General features: G+C 32.6%; 1 protein-coding gene across 1 annotated transcript in view; it reads right to left on the minus strand.

The window, feature by feature from the left end:
* Positions 1-16,949, minus strand: part of LOC129218166 (uncharacterized) — a 454,520-nt gene that overhangs the window by 116,608 nt on the left and 320,963 nt on the right. The window contains exon 2 of the mRNA XM_054852380.1: positions 3,739-3,947. Within this exon, the coding sequence (XP_054708355.1) occupies positions 3,739-3,947 (209 nt within the window). The remainder of the gene's footprint in view (positions 1-3,738; positions 3,948-16,949) is intronic.

Genomic DNA, 16,949 nt, shown 5'->3' on the forward strand with positions numbered 1-16,949 from the left:
GTCTGTGACCTTTTTTTTACACTGATATACGTTCATCTTACAATCTATTGAATATTAATACTTTTAAAAACAAATACCTTATTTTAATAGAAAATCAATTAACAGGTTTAGTTTATTATATACTAGTAGGTACCCGCACGGCTTTGCCCGTAGTAGAAAATTAAAAGGTCATTTGGTTAGCCTGTATATTTACAAATAATGGATGATGAATTTCTCGCCAATTGGCTATGTTCATTCGCTCTCCCATTCCACGTCATGATAATTTCGTAATTTACTCGTCCATCTTATGATAATTTTGCTCCGGAAAACGTGCTTAAAATTGAAATAGAAAAAGAACAAAATCGAATTTTCTAAAAATCGCTTCGAAGTGCACACCTCCATGCTACAAACTAACTTTGTGCCAAATTTCATGAAAATCGGCCAAACGGTCTAGGCGCTATGCGCGTCACAGAGATCCAGACATCTAGACATTCAGACAGCCTGACAGAGAGACTTTGAGCTTTATTATTAGTAAAGATTTTAAAGCAGTGGAGTTTAATAAATTATTTAAACTATTTATATTTTACATGAAAAATAAAATTAACTAGAGTTTTAACTCCAAATAAATATATATTTCAGTAAATAAAATGGAATGATTGCTTTAAATGAATCGAATTTATAATCTAAGCTTTTTTTCCGTTGCAAAAGAAGCTCATCATAACCTTAACACGAGTGTCTTCAGTTTTGCTTCACTATAATATTTTTAACTTGTTCAATATCACATTTTATTAAACCGTAATATCACTAAACATGTCAATACAGCCGAACTCGCTTATTACGAGCGCAAAGGGACCACACTATTTGCTCGTTATAACCGAGTGCTCGTAAAAAAAGAGTTCGTGAATCATACAAGTTCAGTATATTTGCTTTTTTTCTTCTTATTTTTAATCACTGAACAGTACCAAATAGCTTGGGCACTTTGCTTTAGAATGTCTGAATGTCCTTTTTTATGTCATTGTTTTGAAGAATCCACAAATTAAAACATATATATTTTTATAATGTTTCTTTACTCCACAAGTTAAAAAAAAAAGTGCTGTCATCACTTGTTCTTGACATTTAAGCTTTATCATTAACTTTGGTTTGACTTTGGAATGATAAAGAAAATTTACGCAAAGTGAAGCTGAAAGTCGCTTCATACAGTCATTCCTTTTTATTTTTCGAATCACAAATATAATTGTTCGCTTAAACGAGATTTGCTCGTTAAAAGCGAGTTACGCAACCATAGACTTAAAATATACCAACCAAGTATTTCTGATTTCCTCGCTAAATCCAGGTTCTCGTTAAATCAATGCTCGTTATAAGCAAGTCCGACGGTATATTTATTTATAAACTGAAAGAATTAATTCTTGATCGTACCGAAACCTTGCATAGAAATAGAAATTCATTCCCGCTCCTTCAAGCGGGTACCCACGTAAGGCAAGCAATTTTCTCGTTAAACATCCCAAAAATTGCCTTTAATTTTAGTCGGACAATAGTACAAAGACCCTGGTGAATACGGATGCTACTTCCAAGCCATCGCCTAGCTTAAATATCTCCCTAGTGTAGACTCACAATCAGCAGATAATGACATTTTTATTTTTGTGCCAAAACCACAAGAACATCAACCAACCCTGGAGCTAGGAGTCTCTATTGGACCCGCGCGGAAAGTATAATCAAATAATACCGGTTAAGCCAGGTTACTGAAAGCCAATTAATTTCCGTGGAGGCAACAGACAAAGAATTTAACGGCACTTCTTGCGATAAAATGTTGCTTCCGTATCAAGTAGAACTGTATGCGAGATAAATATTAAATGGGATCTTATAATGAGGTTGTTAATAAAGTAATAAGAGTTTTTGATCAAGCTGAAATTTGCTCCCTTGCGTTCATTAATTATGCTATTTCTTCTTACTTCGAATCTTGGTGTGTGTATTGCTTTTTTGCTGCTGTTTTGTTACGCAACTATGTTTCAAGAAATAGTTGAAATTGTAAAACGAAATTAGAAAAAAATGTAATTAAATATGCTATTACTTCACCATAAACAGGAAAGCTAAGGATAGTTAAGAAAAACCAAAAATTTTTGAAATAACCAGTATAAAAGCAGACAGAACAAGACATAGTGTTACTGTGGTTCTGGTAGGTGCTGCTCTACAGCACACTTTACTTTTTTTAAAAAAAGTATGATAGTCTACCTAGGATCGGAAATTTTGCACAGATTTTTACTCAAAACTTGAAAACATCCGCTTACAAAACTTTCCCTCTCACTGCCTCAACTCATTTAACAGAACTTGATTCCAAACACTTAAGTTTAATTTTTATTTTTATGTGTCACAAATTTTAGAATATTTAGGCATGGGCAATGTCGATCTTTTCAATGATCATTTCATCAGAGGAACGTTGGCTTTTTTAACCCGCACATTGAACTCGTTCATTTGATCGACTTCAGTCACTTCGCGTGGGGTCATAAGTAACCCCAGTCGCTTAAAATCTTTTATTTTCGAGTGAGCAATTCAACTGCTATGAACCCAAACTTCCGTAGATAAATTTATAATTATATTCTTCCAAGAGCACATACCAGTAGTCGGTGTTTTTCATTTGTTTAAAACCGTATTTATTTTTTAACCGACGAAAAAACGGAGGAGGTTCTCAAGTCGACCCGTATATATATATATATATATATATATATATATATATATATATATATATATATATATATATATATATATATATATATATATATATATATATATATATATATATATATATATATATATATATATATATATATATATATATATATATATATATATATATATATATACATATATATACATACACATATATATATATATATATATATATATATATATATATATATATATAGATATGTATATATAAAGTGTGCATTGAAAATATTGCATGAATGTAATAGCTAATGCAATAATGATACCTATTCCAAACCGTTCACCGTTCAAAAGAACGGTAATTCATTTTTAGGAGATTGTGTGGCACCGTTCACTTTTTAGAAGTCTGTCATTTAGAGTGGTCTGTTCATGAACGACACATCCCTATTCTAGACAAATTAAAACTTATCATTACAAAAATGTAAATCAATTGCTTGATTTTATATATACGAAGTATTATACTTATGCGAAGTCAGTAGTAATGTGTGAAACGAAAACACATATTTCTTTCATTTTACTATTTAATTTTAGAAAACTTAATTGCTTAAATATAAGTATTATGAACACATGGTTTTACTTATGATTAAATTAAAAAAACAACGAAAATAAAGCACAAATTAACACAAAAATACCGCATATAGCTATTTCAAGGCTACAATGGAGCCTCTTCATCAGTGCAAAAACTCAGCACATAACCAGGAAGTCGTGAAAGAACTAAACGTCAACCACGTGGACACCGGTATTTATATCAAACAGATCAACCAATAGGAATTCACGACAAGAAGCAACTTGGGCTCCATTGTAGAATTGAAATGCTATATGTTGTATTTTTTGTTAATCTGTGCTTTATTTACGTTGTTTTTTTTCTTTTTTAATTTAATCATATTGTAGCACAAAGCTTTTTTGATCTTTTTTCATTTAATGGTTTTACTTATTGGGGTACGATTACATTCATGGATTTAACCATTATTAAAAGAGAAAAGTGAACATTTCTAGCGGTATTAAGAAAAAAACATTAAAATGCCTTACGTGACTTACGTCAACATACACTCCGAGTAGTTCGTAATTTTGTCCAGCTGGCACATCTCCTGGTAAATATCGAAAGAATTCCACATTATTCTTGTACCATTTTACTGAATACAGCTCATCATCACCTAATTCGTATTGACATTTCAGCCAAGTAGACTCGCCACTATGCAGTGCTCCTGGAACATCTAACTGAACGAATTTTAAACCCATAGCTGTTCCTGCAAAAGAGAAAAAAATAATTAAGATTATATATAATATTCAAGCGAATTATTTATTATTTCGTCTTCATAAAAACAGAATGGGCTATATTTCTACATATAAAACGATTTTCTGCATGTAAATTCATTTTACACATGCTAGTGTAATATGGTAAGAATAAGATTTTTTTCACACGCCTCTCCTCCCCAAAATAATGATTTTTTGATGATTCTAGAGTACGTTCGGAGTTTGGCTATCTTTGGATACTGATCTAATTTGTAAAAAAAAAAGAAAAATTTGTTCAAAATTATAGTTTTTTTTTTAAATAAAACAAAAAGAAATGAAAAAGAAAACAAAACAAACAATATACTGGAAAATACAGATAATCAACACTAATATTCTCTATAAAAAATGTGTGCTCACTAATTTAGGCGATTCAACTCAAAACGACATGAGAACAAGCGACATCAATGTTGCATCTTGCTCAACCATACGTATGCGACGTCAACCATTTCATTGCTTCGACAAATTAAACTAGAGTAAAACAAAAAGATATAAAATCAGGTCGCTTTTGAAGGTACAAAGGGCTTCTCTCCTTTGCAACAGAGCTACACGTCAACGTTTTACGTTCTACAGCGTGTCTGAGAAATTCATTCTCAACATTAATAACAAAAATACTGAAACGTTCAGTTTTCTGAAAAATTAATGAGTATTGTAACATGGTCTTTTTCTATTTTTTCAGTACCTTCAATGTTGCTGCATGAGTTAAGTTAGTAGCAGAGTAAACGTCGCGTCAATACTAGGTTTCTCTGCTTTTAACATGTGAGCTATTACAGAGATGATTGCTAATTGCATCATCTCCCATAAAAGTTATATCAGGAACAAGTATTGGAAAAACCATGCCTTTATTGTCGCCGCTCAAAAATAAATCCAGTGGAGTTATGTTGGGTGACACTGGAATTCAAAGTATTGGTCTATCACGATTAGTCTATCGCTTGGAAAACACTCTTATCCATTGTCCATTCATACAGGGAAAAACTAAGATTTCTAAATTTAGTGCAGAACAATCTGCAGTCCATTTCACCTGCTAGTATTTTTCGTTCATTATAATAACTTTCGCTGTACATTATCTAATTCAGTGTGAGGAAATTACATTTGAGGCAGTGAGAAGCAAAGGGATGTAAGTGAACATTTTCAAGTTTTGAGTAAAAATAAACAGCATTTCAAAATTTGACTATTGATGTATCTTAAAGCGAATCAACAAAACTAAACAAAAAAAATCGTAAGTTGATAAATTAAATGCCGATCAGGGTCAGATCAGCTTCGATAGACCCAAATAGGCCTTTTAGGGTTGTTATAGTTTGGCTCTCATAAGTTGACGACTGAGCCTCGGATGCTTATCATTCTAAGGCACGTTGGTTTCAAGATAAATTATTGTTAAATAGAGCTAACTGCAGCCAATTTTGATTGCGATAAGGATTGTTGAAAATGTGCCAATCAGAAATTTTATCCTTTTTCAACTCAAACGTAAATGACCTCGCCTCAAGTCAAGCGTAAAGTTAATAGAACCACAATATTACAGGAAGTCACGAAATGCGATATTATCACTAGATATTAGCTCCATAGTGGAAGATATCGCTAGCTTGTAGAAAATCAGCTTTACTCATGATATTCTTGGGTCTGTGAATACTTAAAACAGTCAGCAAAATAAGATTTCAAAATTTTTCGCCTGAACTAAAAGAGAATATTCACTTCATTTATTTTATTCAGAATAAAATATCACCATCACCACCTATCGGGTTCTAAGGACTCTAGTTGGTAACGTACTTTTTAAACATCGTATCGGACATGAAGAATCTTTTTGCAACAGTTTAGCTGAGGTATCCATACCCTGTATTCAGTATTTCTTCATTCAGCGCCCACTGTGTCTGTTTAGGTCAAGACATTCTTATTAAAATAGGAAATTTAATTGACTCCTTATTAAACAGTTTATATTTTACCACAAGCGCAAGTAAAAATTGAAGCAAATTCTTTCCATTTTATCTAATTACAATGTGTAGGCATGTTGTGCATAAAAGTGTCCTAACGCTAAGGAAAATTCTATAAACTAATAACTAGAAATCTGAACAAGAACAAAAAATAAATAAATATATAAAAAATAAATAAATACAATAAACGAAACGACTGAAACGGTTTTGCTTGAAGTGAAACTATCCAGAACTTCTTTTCTCGACCAAAAGATGGTGCATTAGGTTTAAATATCGTGTTATGCAAAAGAGTAAACGGTTAGAACAAAAACAGCTGTTGAAAGGGAACAGGGTAATCGAAGTTGCACAAAAAGAGTCTTAGAGAGAACGCCTCTCAGTTAATATTTATTGCAAGGAATGAGGAAACTGCTTTGGGTGATTCAACCGTTACGTGTGGCTCAAATTGAACTGCATTTTTCATTACATTTTAATATATATATATATATATATATATATATATATATATTGCTAACCTAGTAAAAGAAACTAAATAACTGTCATGCAGTTTTTTTTAATGCCTTTTTAATTTTTTGCTTTTAAATGAAGTTTACCTCTGACATCCAGGACGCATTTTTTAATATCAGTTTTAGACTCAATTTTAGCGCAAAATCCTCCGAATATGTTGTTATATTTTTAAAAAAATGTGTGATTGGCTTTTCTGCTACTTATTTTGTTGTGCTACTTTGATCATGAAATACACATTGTGGGTCATTAAACAGAAATCGGACATGCTGCTTGAGACATTTTATTTCAGAAGTAATATATAAAAAAATGCAGTAAGCATGTTTTTTTTCTTTAGAAATCACACAAGTATGTATTTTTTTCACCAAAGAATATTTTCTCTTACAAGTCTTGAAATGAAATATCACGTGCAGGACAAAATGGCCATCGAATGACCCGTTATTTATATTTTGGACATGTGGATGCTGCAGCGATAGACATATTTTTTCTTGCTGCATGTGAGATCCCGCCTTCTTTGACAGACTGGCCGAAAGCACATTAAAATTACTTGCAGCCAGAAAACAGACTTGTTAAGCCATCTTGAACCATCTAAGAAGTGAACTTATCAATAAAAGCTTTTTTTTTGCGATTTTTAAACATGTTTGTATTTTGCAACAATTTAAAGCTGTTGTTTTAATCCAGAGTTAGTGGAAATTTGTGGAGAGGTTCTTTAAAAAATGGAGATAGTAATGCGATGTTGCATAGTTTTTGACAAAAAAAAATAAATAAATAAAATGCGTATTTTTTTATTTATTTATTTTTTGTTCATTAGGTGTAAGTATAAGTGCATGCACATATTTATCATTCAGTTACATTTGGAAATTCATTTAGTAAATTTTGAATTTTCCCACCTTCAAAACGTTTTAACTCGTGGTGCTTCTGACTACTCTTAAAAATAGAAAATTAACTTATTAAATTCACTATTATAAAATCACTTTTAAACATATTTTGTGTAAAAAAATATTAACTAAAAAGTTGATATCTTAGCTAAATGCTTTTTCGACATTTTTGTGTAATGATGCGACACTAATTAAAAACAAAACATGCCAAATATAGCGCGATTCTTTTAATATATTTTACACTATTAATTCTTTGTAAAAGAAAAAAAAAAAGCTCAACCTAAGTCGTTTTTTTCCTCCCAGACGCAAATGAAATGTGATCCCTGCCCCTAAATACGACAACGCACTAAATATGATCACGCCATTTCTAATATAAAATATCGACTTGAAAAATATTACGTAAGAACGGGTTTTGCCCCTCCCCCAAGTAAGGATATGTAGATATTTTTCCAATCCCCCTACCCCTCGGGACCCTTACGTAATCAATGAATGGCCCCTATCGATATTAACTGTTTTTGAACAAACACAACCATGTGATGTTCATAATTATGGGTATGCATTATATTTTTCATTCAAAATTCTTTGTCAAATGCGCGATAATTTTGGAATTACGAGTTTTTAAGCAATATTATTATTTTTATAGCAATATTGACTGTGGACAGACATATAGGAAGTTATCTAGATCTGCTCTTTATACTTTCTAAGAAATGTATCCGATTAAATTGCTAATACATTACGTTAATATCGTCGCAAAATCAATGAAATCTTTCTTATTCATTTAACAGTAGTTTAAAATCAAACATCGTCACAGAGGTTGCTGCCGAACAATGTATAACATTTTCAAAAATATCGAAGTATATAAATGTAACTTTAACAAAAGTTGAAGTTTAAACGCACTCTCGTATTGCCTTTTTAGCAGTCAATTTCTCTCATTTAAAATTCTTTTCAGAACTTTTCAATCACAATATTAGAGAACTCATTTTCAGCTGTGTTTGCGAGAGTTCTCCGGCTCCACTTTCTCTTACGCGCATGAAAGAGCAGAGAAAAAAAAATATTTATTTCAAGCGAACCAAGCTGATGAAACTTAAAATTGAAAAGTTACCTTTGCTGCTATTTCGAGTCCAGGACTCCCGAAAACAAACTGCGACGATTAAAAGTGCTATTTTTTCTATTTAAACCCCATCTTCTCAGTATTTTAACGACAAAAGTTGCCCCTCTATCCCTTCGGCATAATTCTGACGTCAGCTTTGGTTTTGAATGCGGAGACCTTTCTGGGAGAGGGTTTTATTGCAGTCGTTCGCGGTTATTAAACAGAGGATTTTGTCTGCCCGTCCGATTTACACCATGTTGAAACTCTAATTACTTTCTTAATTATTTGGAACGCTGCTCAACACACTGCATGACGCAGCCCTTAAGAGTTATGAGACGACAATTGCTTTCCCGACAAGGGGTCCACCACAAATCACACTTTTCAGAAGCACCAACACCAAAATGGTATAAGTACAACTAAAGTTTCCGTCGTGTTATTAAATTTTAGAACTTCTCATGTTTTTGAAAGTTTTGGACACGATTTTCTAAATTATTTGAAATAGCATAATTTTTGCTTACAGAAATCTATGTTTTGTATATTCGTTTGAGTTAGTTTATTTTAATTTCTTAATTATTAATATATAACGTCAAGTAGAGAAAAATAGGCATTTCAGACACCTTCTTTTTGATTTCATTCAATGTTTTGTAGGCAAAAAACTCCTCGTGACAATTGTGCTGTGTTTAGAGAGGGGGGGGGGCTTAGCTTAAATAACCAAAATTTATACAAAAATACCAGTTAAACGAGAAGGAAAATGAAAATTGTTGATTTCGGATAAATTTTAATTTTTCAAAAGGCTGGAAGTTCGTCAAAGTTCAAACGAAAAATCGCTCAAACTCAAAATAACTCAAACCTCACTTTCGTCTTCGTTTTTCCTAACAAAAATATGTGATGCAGATGTTTGTCGGATAATATATGATATTTTCTTCGTTGAACTAGATGCTGAATATCAACAATTAAAAACTAGCAAAACTGATCGCACTAGTTTGCCCTAAGTTGAATATTTATTTCATAGCCTAGTTAGATTTTTTTTTTGTTTTAGATTTTTCTACAAATAGGCTAACCTTTTCTACTGTAACAACGAATGAAAATGTAAAAGTTTGACTCTGTACATGGATAGTAAATAGCGATGATTTATTTATATGATGTTAACATAAATTAATATTTACCCAATTTTACATTATATAATATTAAAGTATCACCATTTTTTTTAAATGTTATTCATTTTTTATCTAGCTCAACTTTTTATGCTACATTCAGAGGTAAAACGCACTAAAACTCATTCCAAGTAGGAAACAAGATGGAGAATAGGAAATTGCTCGTTTGACAAACTGTTTTTTGAGAAATTTGGACTTGAAACCACATCCTGGAAAATTTTGCTTTATGACACAATGCTCAATACCTCCCTATTACACAACAGCAAACATCTATTTTTTCTATGAAAATAAAGGGTGTTTTTTTCAGAGGTATAGAACTTTAAGCTGGCAACACTATTTAATATGTGAGCTATTTTAATAGCTGTCACTTGTTTTGTGTTCAGTTTGGTTTGCTATTTCATCATGAATGGACAACAAGGCGGTGCAACATGCCACACAGTGCGTGTCACAATTGATTTATTGAAAGAAACGATCAGTGAAAGAATAATTTCGCGTAATGGACCCGTGAGTTGGCCTGCAAGATCATGCGATTTAACACTGCTGGACTACTTTTTGTGAGGCCATGTGAAGCCTCTGGTCTACACCGATACGCCTCAGACGATTGACACCTTGGAAGAGAACATTCGCCATCTTAGCACTGACATACGGTCTCTATTGCTGCAAAAAGTGAGGAAATTGGATTTTCCAATTGGACTTTCTCCCCGAGCCAGTCGAGGTGGCCATATGCCAGAAATCATATTTAAATAAAAATGGCAAAGAATCATCTTTCGCATAAAGCAACATTCATGGCAATTAACAACATTTAACTGTTTTTTTTTTTTTTTTGTTTTGAACCTAATGTTCTCTACCTCTAAAAAAACATCCTTTATAAGATTAATTTGCAAAGAAATCTACCTTTCCATTTTTTTCAACGTAAGCCCTAGCCGTTGCTTAGCATTTTGGTTAAAACCATTATTTAAACAATTGCTTTACATATCATGACACATTAACGCTAAGTAAAAAAAAAACATCAGCTTGAAGAAAAATGAATTACATTTCCGCAAGTAAGTTTGAATCTGTAGCAAGTGATTAAATAGATAAAGATATCTGCAGAATACGATAGAGCTAACAATTTTACTTCTCTTTATCTGAGAAGTATGACTATTTACAGGCATATTAAATGTACCTAAAAGAAAACTCAATATATGTAGGTAATAAGAATAAATCGGGAAACATTAAAGGAATAACCACATTTGTTATGCAAATTACATATTAATGTAAATCATTAGAGGACTGCAATCTCCAGAAATATTTCTCATAATACTCGGGATGGAAAGAAGTAATTCCTCCCTGTTTTGATTCAGAAATATCATTAAATATCATCCCTGTTTTGATTCAGAAATATCATTAAATATCAAAAAGATAGTCTTTAAACGACTTGCATGTTTCCTCAATAATGTGATAAAATGCCATTCAGTTACCTTGTAAAATAAATTTGTACTTCATATGAATAAATCAACTGCTCTTAGCGTATTTCGCTCTTTTTTTTTTAAGTTGTTTTGGTCAATATTCCGTCAAAGAATATACAAGTTACATGAAGTGATAGACATTAAGAGAGGAAAGGAAATTTATCTGATGTTAACTGAATTTTGTTTTTCGCTAATTTTTACAGTAAAAAGTTTTGAATAGTGAAGAAATAAAAAATTGGCACTCCAGAGGAAAACAAAATGAAATAAAGGAGAAAAAGTTCGTATGTAAAATAGCTTCTTATTGGTGCTTTTCGACTTTCTCACTAGCTCACTTTCTCTCTCTTTTTTTTTTTTTTTTAACCCAAAAATGGCATATACGTCACCGCCATGTTTGCTCCTCGTGTTTCAATTTTGCATTTTATTGTACTTTTTAATCTTATTAATATTTTTTGAATTTATTTATTTTTTCCGTCTTTTATTTGCTTTTACTTTTTTAATGTATTTACTTGGTCTGTTAATGTACATTTTCTTGCCATTTTTGATTTTATTTAATGGCTTGCATTATTTATTTGTCTTTTTTAACTGCTTTTCAATGAGGTCGTATAATAATTTAGTGGATTATTTTATTTTTTCACCGGCTATTCCACAAAAAGCAGACACATTGTCCAGCATGGGACGGAACTATATCGATTTGAAAACGTAAAATTAAAAAAAAGCCTAAGAAATCACTATTATGTGTAGTTTTTTTGGACAAAAATACATGATGGTTACATTTCTAAAATATTACTTTTGACTCGAAACAGAGCTTACCCGTGTGGGATAAAATTTCTTATTTTCTGAGAAGTGGTTCACAATTTGTTTCTTTTTGAAACTAACATTAAAAAATAATTTGAACGAAAACAAAGTAGAAGTTTAATAAATTCGAACAATGGGTTCCAAACATTTAGAAGAGATAAAAGGGAGTGAGTGAAAACTTTCATTTGTGAAGGAAAGACCACAAATCACGTGATATATTTTAAATAAAAGCGTTGGAAGAAATCGGGTTTCTTCTAGTTTCCCGCAAATTGTGTTAACCATTCGTCGTTGTTGAGTCACGTGACTTGAGTTCTTTGCTCAAGCTTTTGCTCAGCCAATGATTGGACTTGCTCCCTCTATTTACTAAATTCTGCTCTAAGGTTTGAGGATATATTGCTAGAATTAAGAATTCTAAATCAATTTAGAAAATCTCCCGTCAAACAGTTAAGGTACCGGATACAGTTCAGCCCCGTCGAAATAAAGCATTTCCCTGCAGGTTAAACATTACAGAAAAAAAATATCAAATAATCATGCCGTGGAGTGAGTTTCATTATTGATGACGTCAGGAGTGATACTTAATCATTCTCACATCCATCATATATATCCATCATATAGCCATTATTATTTTTTACACAGGGTGATTCAAAAAAATGTGGACAAAATAATATGGCAGATCAGTCATGCAACAAGGGTCAAAAATTGCTTAGGAACAGATGGTCGCAAACACAATACTAGCGCACTGCATGCGCACAAAGCCAGACACTGACGGATGCACAGCGCGTCAAATACATACTACCCAAAGACGATTTTACATCACATTTCAGTTTTTAAGTAAATCTTAAAGTCGTTGTTGAAATATGCGGCCTAGAGCTCTCATACACGCTTTGCAACAAAAATGCAGCGATGTAAGGAATCTTGTCAGCATGAATCTGTATTACGTCGTTCGATGCGTTGCCGTTGCGAAGCGTGCATGACAGTTAAAGGCCGCAAATCTGATCTGCCATGTCATTTTGTTCACATATTTTTGAATCACCCTGTTTGTATGAAATTACAAGGCTATTTTCGTTCAAATTGATCCACACGTAGCGGTGGAATTGCCCCAATGAATCTATCAATGTACCTCTACTCCAGCCAGAAAAAGTAATGATTTGCATCCTAAGTTCCAGCAAAATGTAGTGAAGAATATATACTGAAGTTATGCGCAATGGTTTTGAAAAACGAAGCATTTTGACTCAAAGCAACCAATACAAACCCCCCAGATTTGTTGTTTAAGCTCATTCTAAAAAATCCGCTATTTTCAGAAATTTGGTCACTTTTCATTTCGCATTAAGCTGAGTTTCGTGGATTCTACTATATCGCTATTGAAAACTAGTTCCTGTTAAGGGAACTTCTCCTACTCTCCTACTGTATCCCTACATTTGACTCAATGCTTTGTAAGCAAAGCTAGTTCTGAAACAATATTTTATATGTAAAATTAACAGTAACGTAAAAATTTTGTATATTGGTTTATGAATACAAAGACAGCTAAAACAGATTTCTGCATATATATTAAAGGTTCATTATGAAAAAAAAATCACCAAATTGGAGACAGCAGGCTTATTTATGATTCGAGACGATATTTTTTTTTTCTCTAATAACGCAGACGCTCCACGAGGCGGCTACTTACAGCTTATTACCCAAGCTTTCATCTCCACTTAACGAGATGATTATCACCATGCACGCGGACTCTCGTTCGTGTGCTAAATTAATGTAGTTGCTAGTTTGGACGAAGTATTAGAGGTCATCTGTCTGTTGCTCGGTTATGCCTATTCCAGACTGATGATTTCTTTTAAGAGGATAATTGCAGTATCAAGATGTCGCAATTGAGCTGCCTATATGTGTTTCCGACATTAGTTTCTTAATGTTGCGATCTGATTAAACCAAAGTTCATTCACGAACTTCTTGAAATTTTCACTTATTTATTTTTTAAGCTTTGTATAAGATATAACCACTTTTTTAAGCTAATGAGATTCAGAATGAATCAAATATAGGGTGGAACATAGAAAGAGACATCAAAGAGTTTAATTTTTAAAAAAAATAATTGAAATAAGTATTTTGCTCTTATTTGTTTTTAAATTTTTCAAGTAAAGTATTGTCCGTTTTCCAAGAGAAAGCACTTGACTTCGTCATGTGATATCTGATGATTCTCTTTCGATGTTTTCGGCAGAAGGTTATTCAGATCATAGCATTTTGTTGTAAAAGCAACAGTTTGTAAAATGTAAGAATAACTAAAATGACAAAAGACAAGTGAAGCAAGTGATGTAATGGACAATAAGACTTTTTTGCACATTAAAATACACACCCAAGTTAAGGCTGTCTGGTTGTCTCATTTGGAAGCGCGAGGATTGCTTACCGATACCCCCCCCCCCCCCACGGAAAAATGGAACTCTGTGGTCGAGGAGGCGGAGAGAAGTGTCTTTTCCTGAAAAAGGAACAACAATATAGATTTAGTTAAGAGATCCGGTAATATTAAAGCCGGTAAATTTAGATACTAAGTATTTTCAAATGCCCCAGGCATTTTAATTCTCGCATGTCTTTAATTATTATACACTATTTTTTATTTTTGACAGAAATTTGTTAAAAACAGTAGATGTACTAAAAAAATACTGTGCCTCTGCAAGAGAAGATCTTCACAACTTTAGAAATATTTTTCAATTCTAACCAAAAAGGATCTGTTTAAAAACTATTTACCCTAAGTTTTTCAAATGCAAAAAAAGTGAATGTTTGTACGAGAAACATTAGTAAATTTTTCTCTTACAATTTTGATTACGTAAATAGTTATTAGTTCATTTCTGAGACAAGATATGTTTTTCTCTTCTTTCCTAATTTAGGAGCACATTTCATTTAAATTTATTTCGTTAACTACGCATTAGTAGCCGATTAATTCAAGGCCTTTTATTCCTTGTAAAAACTATAAGGTCTTCTACAAGCACGATGCTAAAGGAGAAAAGGATCGACGCATGAAAAATGTTGCAACTTTGTACACATGTGGATATATATTCGAAAAAGAAATAAAAAAAAAAAATTAAAAAGTAACATTACTTCAACCATCAGTTTGTAAAAACTAAAAATTATAAAGTATGTACGCATATGTTTTAAAATAAAATGTCATTTTATAATATTTCATTCGGTTTTACGCATTCTAAATTATTTGCTTTTTTTTATTCTATACATTTTAATGTTACATGTTTTCAGAAAATTACCTTTTTTAATATGTTAACAAATGTGTTCATCATAGTTTCTTGTTTAAAGTATGCTTCAAAATCATAAGGGTAAGCTTGCAAAAAGGTACCGTAAAGTGGAGCTACTTGAGCACCCATGGTCTGCTTGAACCTGTGAGAAAAAAAAAGTGTTCAAAAGTAGTCACGGTCCCATCTAACTCAATGTATAGACTTAAAAAACTTTTTACATGACTGGCAACAGTACTAGGTAGAGGCTGGAGAATGAAACGAAGTTTCTGCTATTCCCGCCTTTTTCTGATTGAGGTTATGATTGCAAGTTGTCTAAACAATTGGTTTTTGTGTCTGCAAACTTTCACATGTAAGTTCATGGAAACATCTGATATCATCAAGGTCAAGATAGTTTTATGTTTGCATTCTATTTCTTAGCAAAATAACAGTGTTTTAAAGTTATAGCTATATAACTAACATAGTAACTAATATAAGTTAGTACAAGTGCACTGGTTGCCCTAAAATGAGGCTACTTGAATCCAGCGTTCAAACAACCCCAAACCACATTTCATCACTAAATCTTGTTAAGTAAGATTTTTAATATTTTTAAATTAAGTGTTTAGGTACTATTTATACCCGTTTTTTGCAGATCTCGGGATAAAAAGGGTTTGAAAGTAAAAGAGAATTTTTTGAAGTAGGAAGTAATGCGGATTATTAAGAGGAAATATTACAATTTTGTCCAGATTCAACTAAATCCAGAGAAATGTCTTAGACAGTGGCATCAGCCCATTTTGATTTAAGTATATAGACTCTGAAAAGGAAATTAAAAGATCGGTCACAAAGCAAGCCTACACTGTAAAAACGATTCAGAAACATTCCTGGAAAATAATGGGCAGCTGATGTGTCCAATTTTGTCCAGTAACATATCTTGGAAAAACCAGGAACGCTTTCCGCTAGAAGTCAGTAACCTTTCTGAAATTAACCTTGAAACGTTATGAAGACGTGCAAACTCTGCCGTGTTGAAGCCAGTCATGTCTCTAGATCCTTCTAGAAAAATTAAGTAGGTATAATGTAATTGATTAGAACCTTCTTAATATACCACGAAAGCTCCATAAAAATCAGAGCGCTCACAGCTATGCAAGAAGGAACCAAGCACATCTCTTGCCTTCAATTCCTGCCTTGTAAAGCTGTAGCTATCCATTGAAATTTTCGCTCTCATTGGGAGCTTAGTCAATCTGGACAGGCCGTAAGCAAACTTAGGCCGATACACTTAATAAACACGTTCATTCAATCTTTAAACTGGTTGCTAAAAATATTTTCCACCACAGTGAAAAGTCTGCACGCGTGCAACATATAACGATTTAGGAACCTTTTTTGTGATGATACTTGTTTTTACGGGGAAATAGGTGAAAACGTGTGAAATCCCGAGATGTTCCACGGAAATAACCAGTAATGTTTCGGAATTTTTTTACTGAAATCGCTATATGTTGCACGCGTGCAGACTTTTCACTGTGGTGGAAAATATTTTTAGCAACCAGTTTAAAGATTGAATGAACGTGTTTATTAAGTGTATCGGCCTAAGTTTGCTTACGGCTTGTCCAGATTGACTTAGCTCCCAATGAGAGCGAAAATGTCAATGGATAGCTACAGCTTTTCAAGGCAGGAATTGCAGGCAAGAGATATGCTTGGTTCCTTCTCGCATAGCTGTGAGTGCTCTGATTTTTATGGAGCTTTCTTGGTATATTAAGAAGGTTCTAATCAATTACATTAAACCTACTTAATTTTTCTAGAAGGTTCTAGAGACATGACTGGCTTCAACACGGCAGATTTTGCACGTCTTCATAACGTTTCAAGGTTAATTTCAGAAAGGTTACTGACTTCTAGCGGAAAGCGTTCCTGGTTTTTCCAAGATATGTTGCTGGAAAAAATTGGGCACATCAGCTGCCCGTTATTTTCCAG

The sequence above is a fragment of the Uloborus diversus genome, chromosome 3 (assembly GCF_026930045.1).
Source record: "Uloborus diversus isolate 005 chromosome 3, Udiv.v.3.1, whole genome shotgun sequence".
NCBI lineage: Eukaryota > Metazoa > Arthropoda > Arachnida > Araneae > Uloboridae > Uloborus > Uloborus diversus.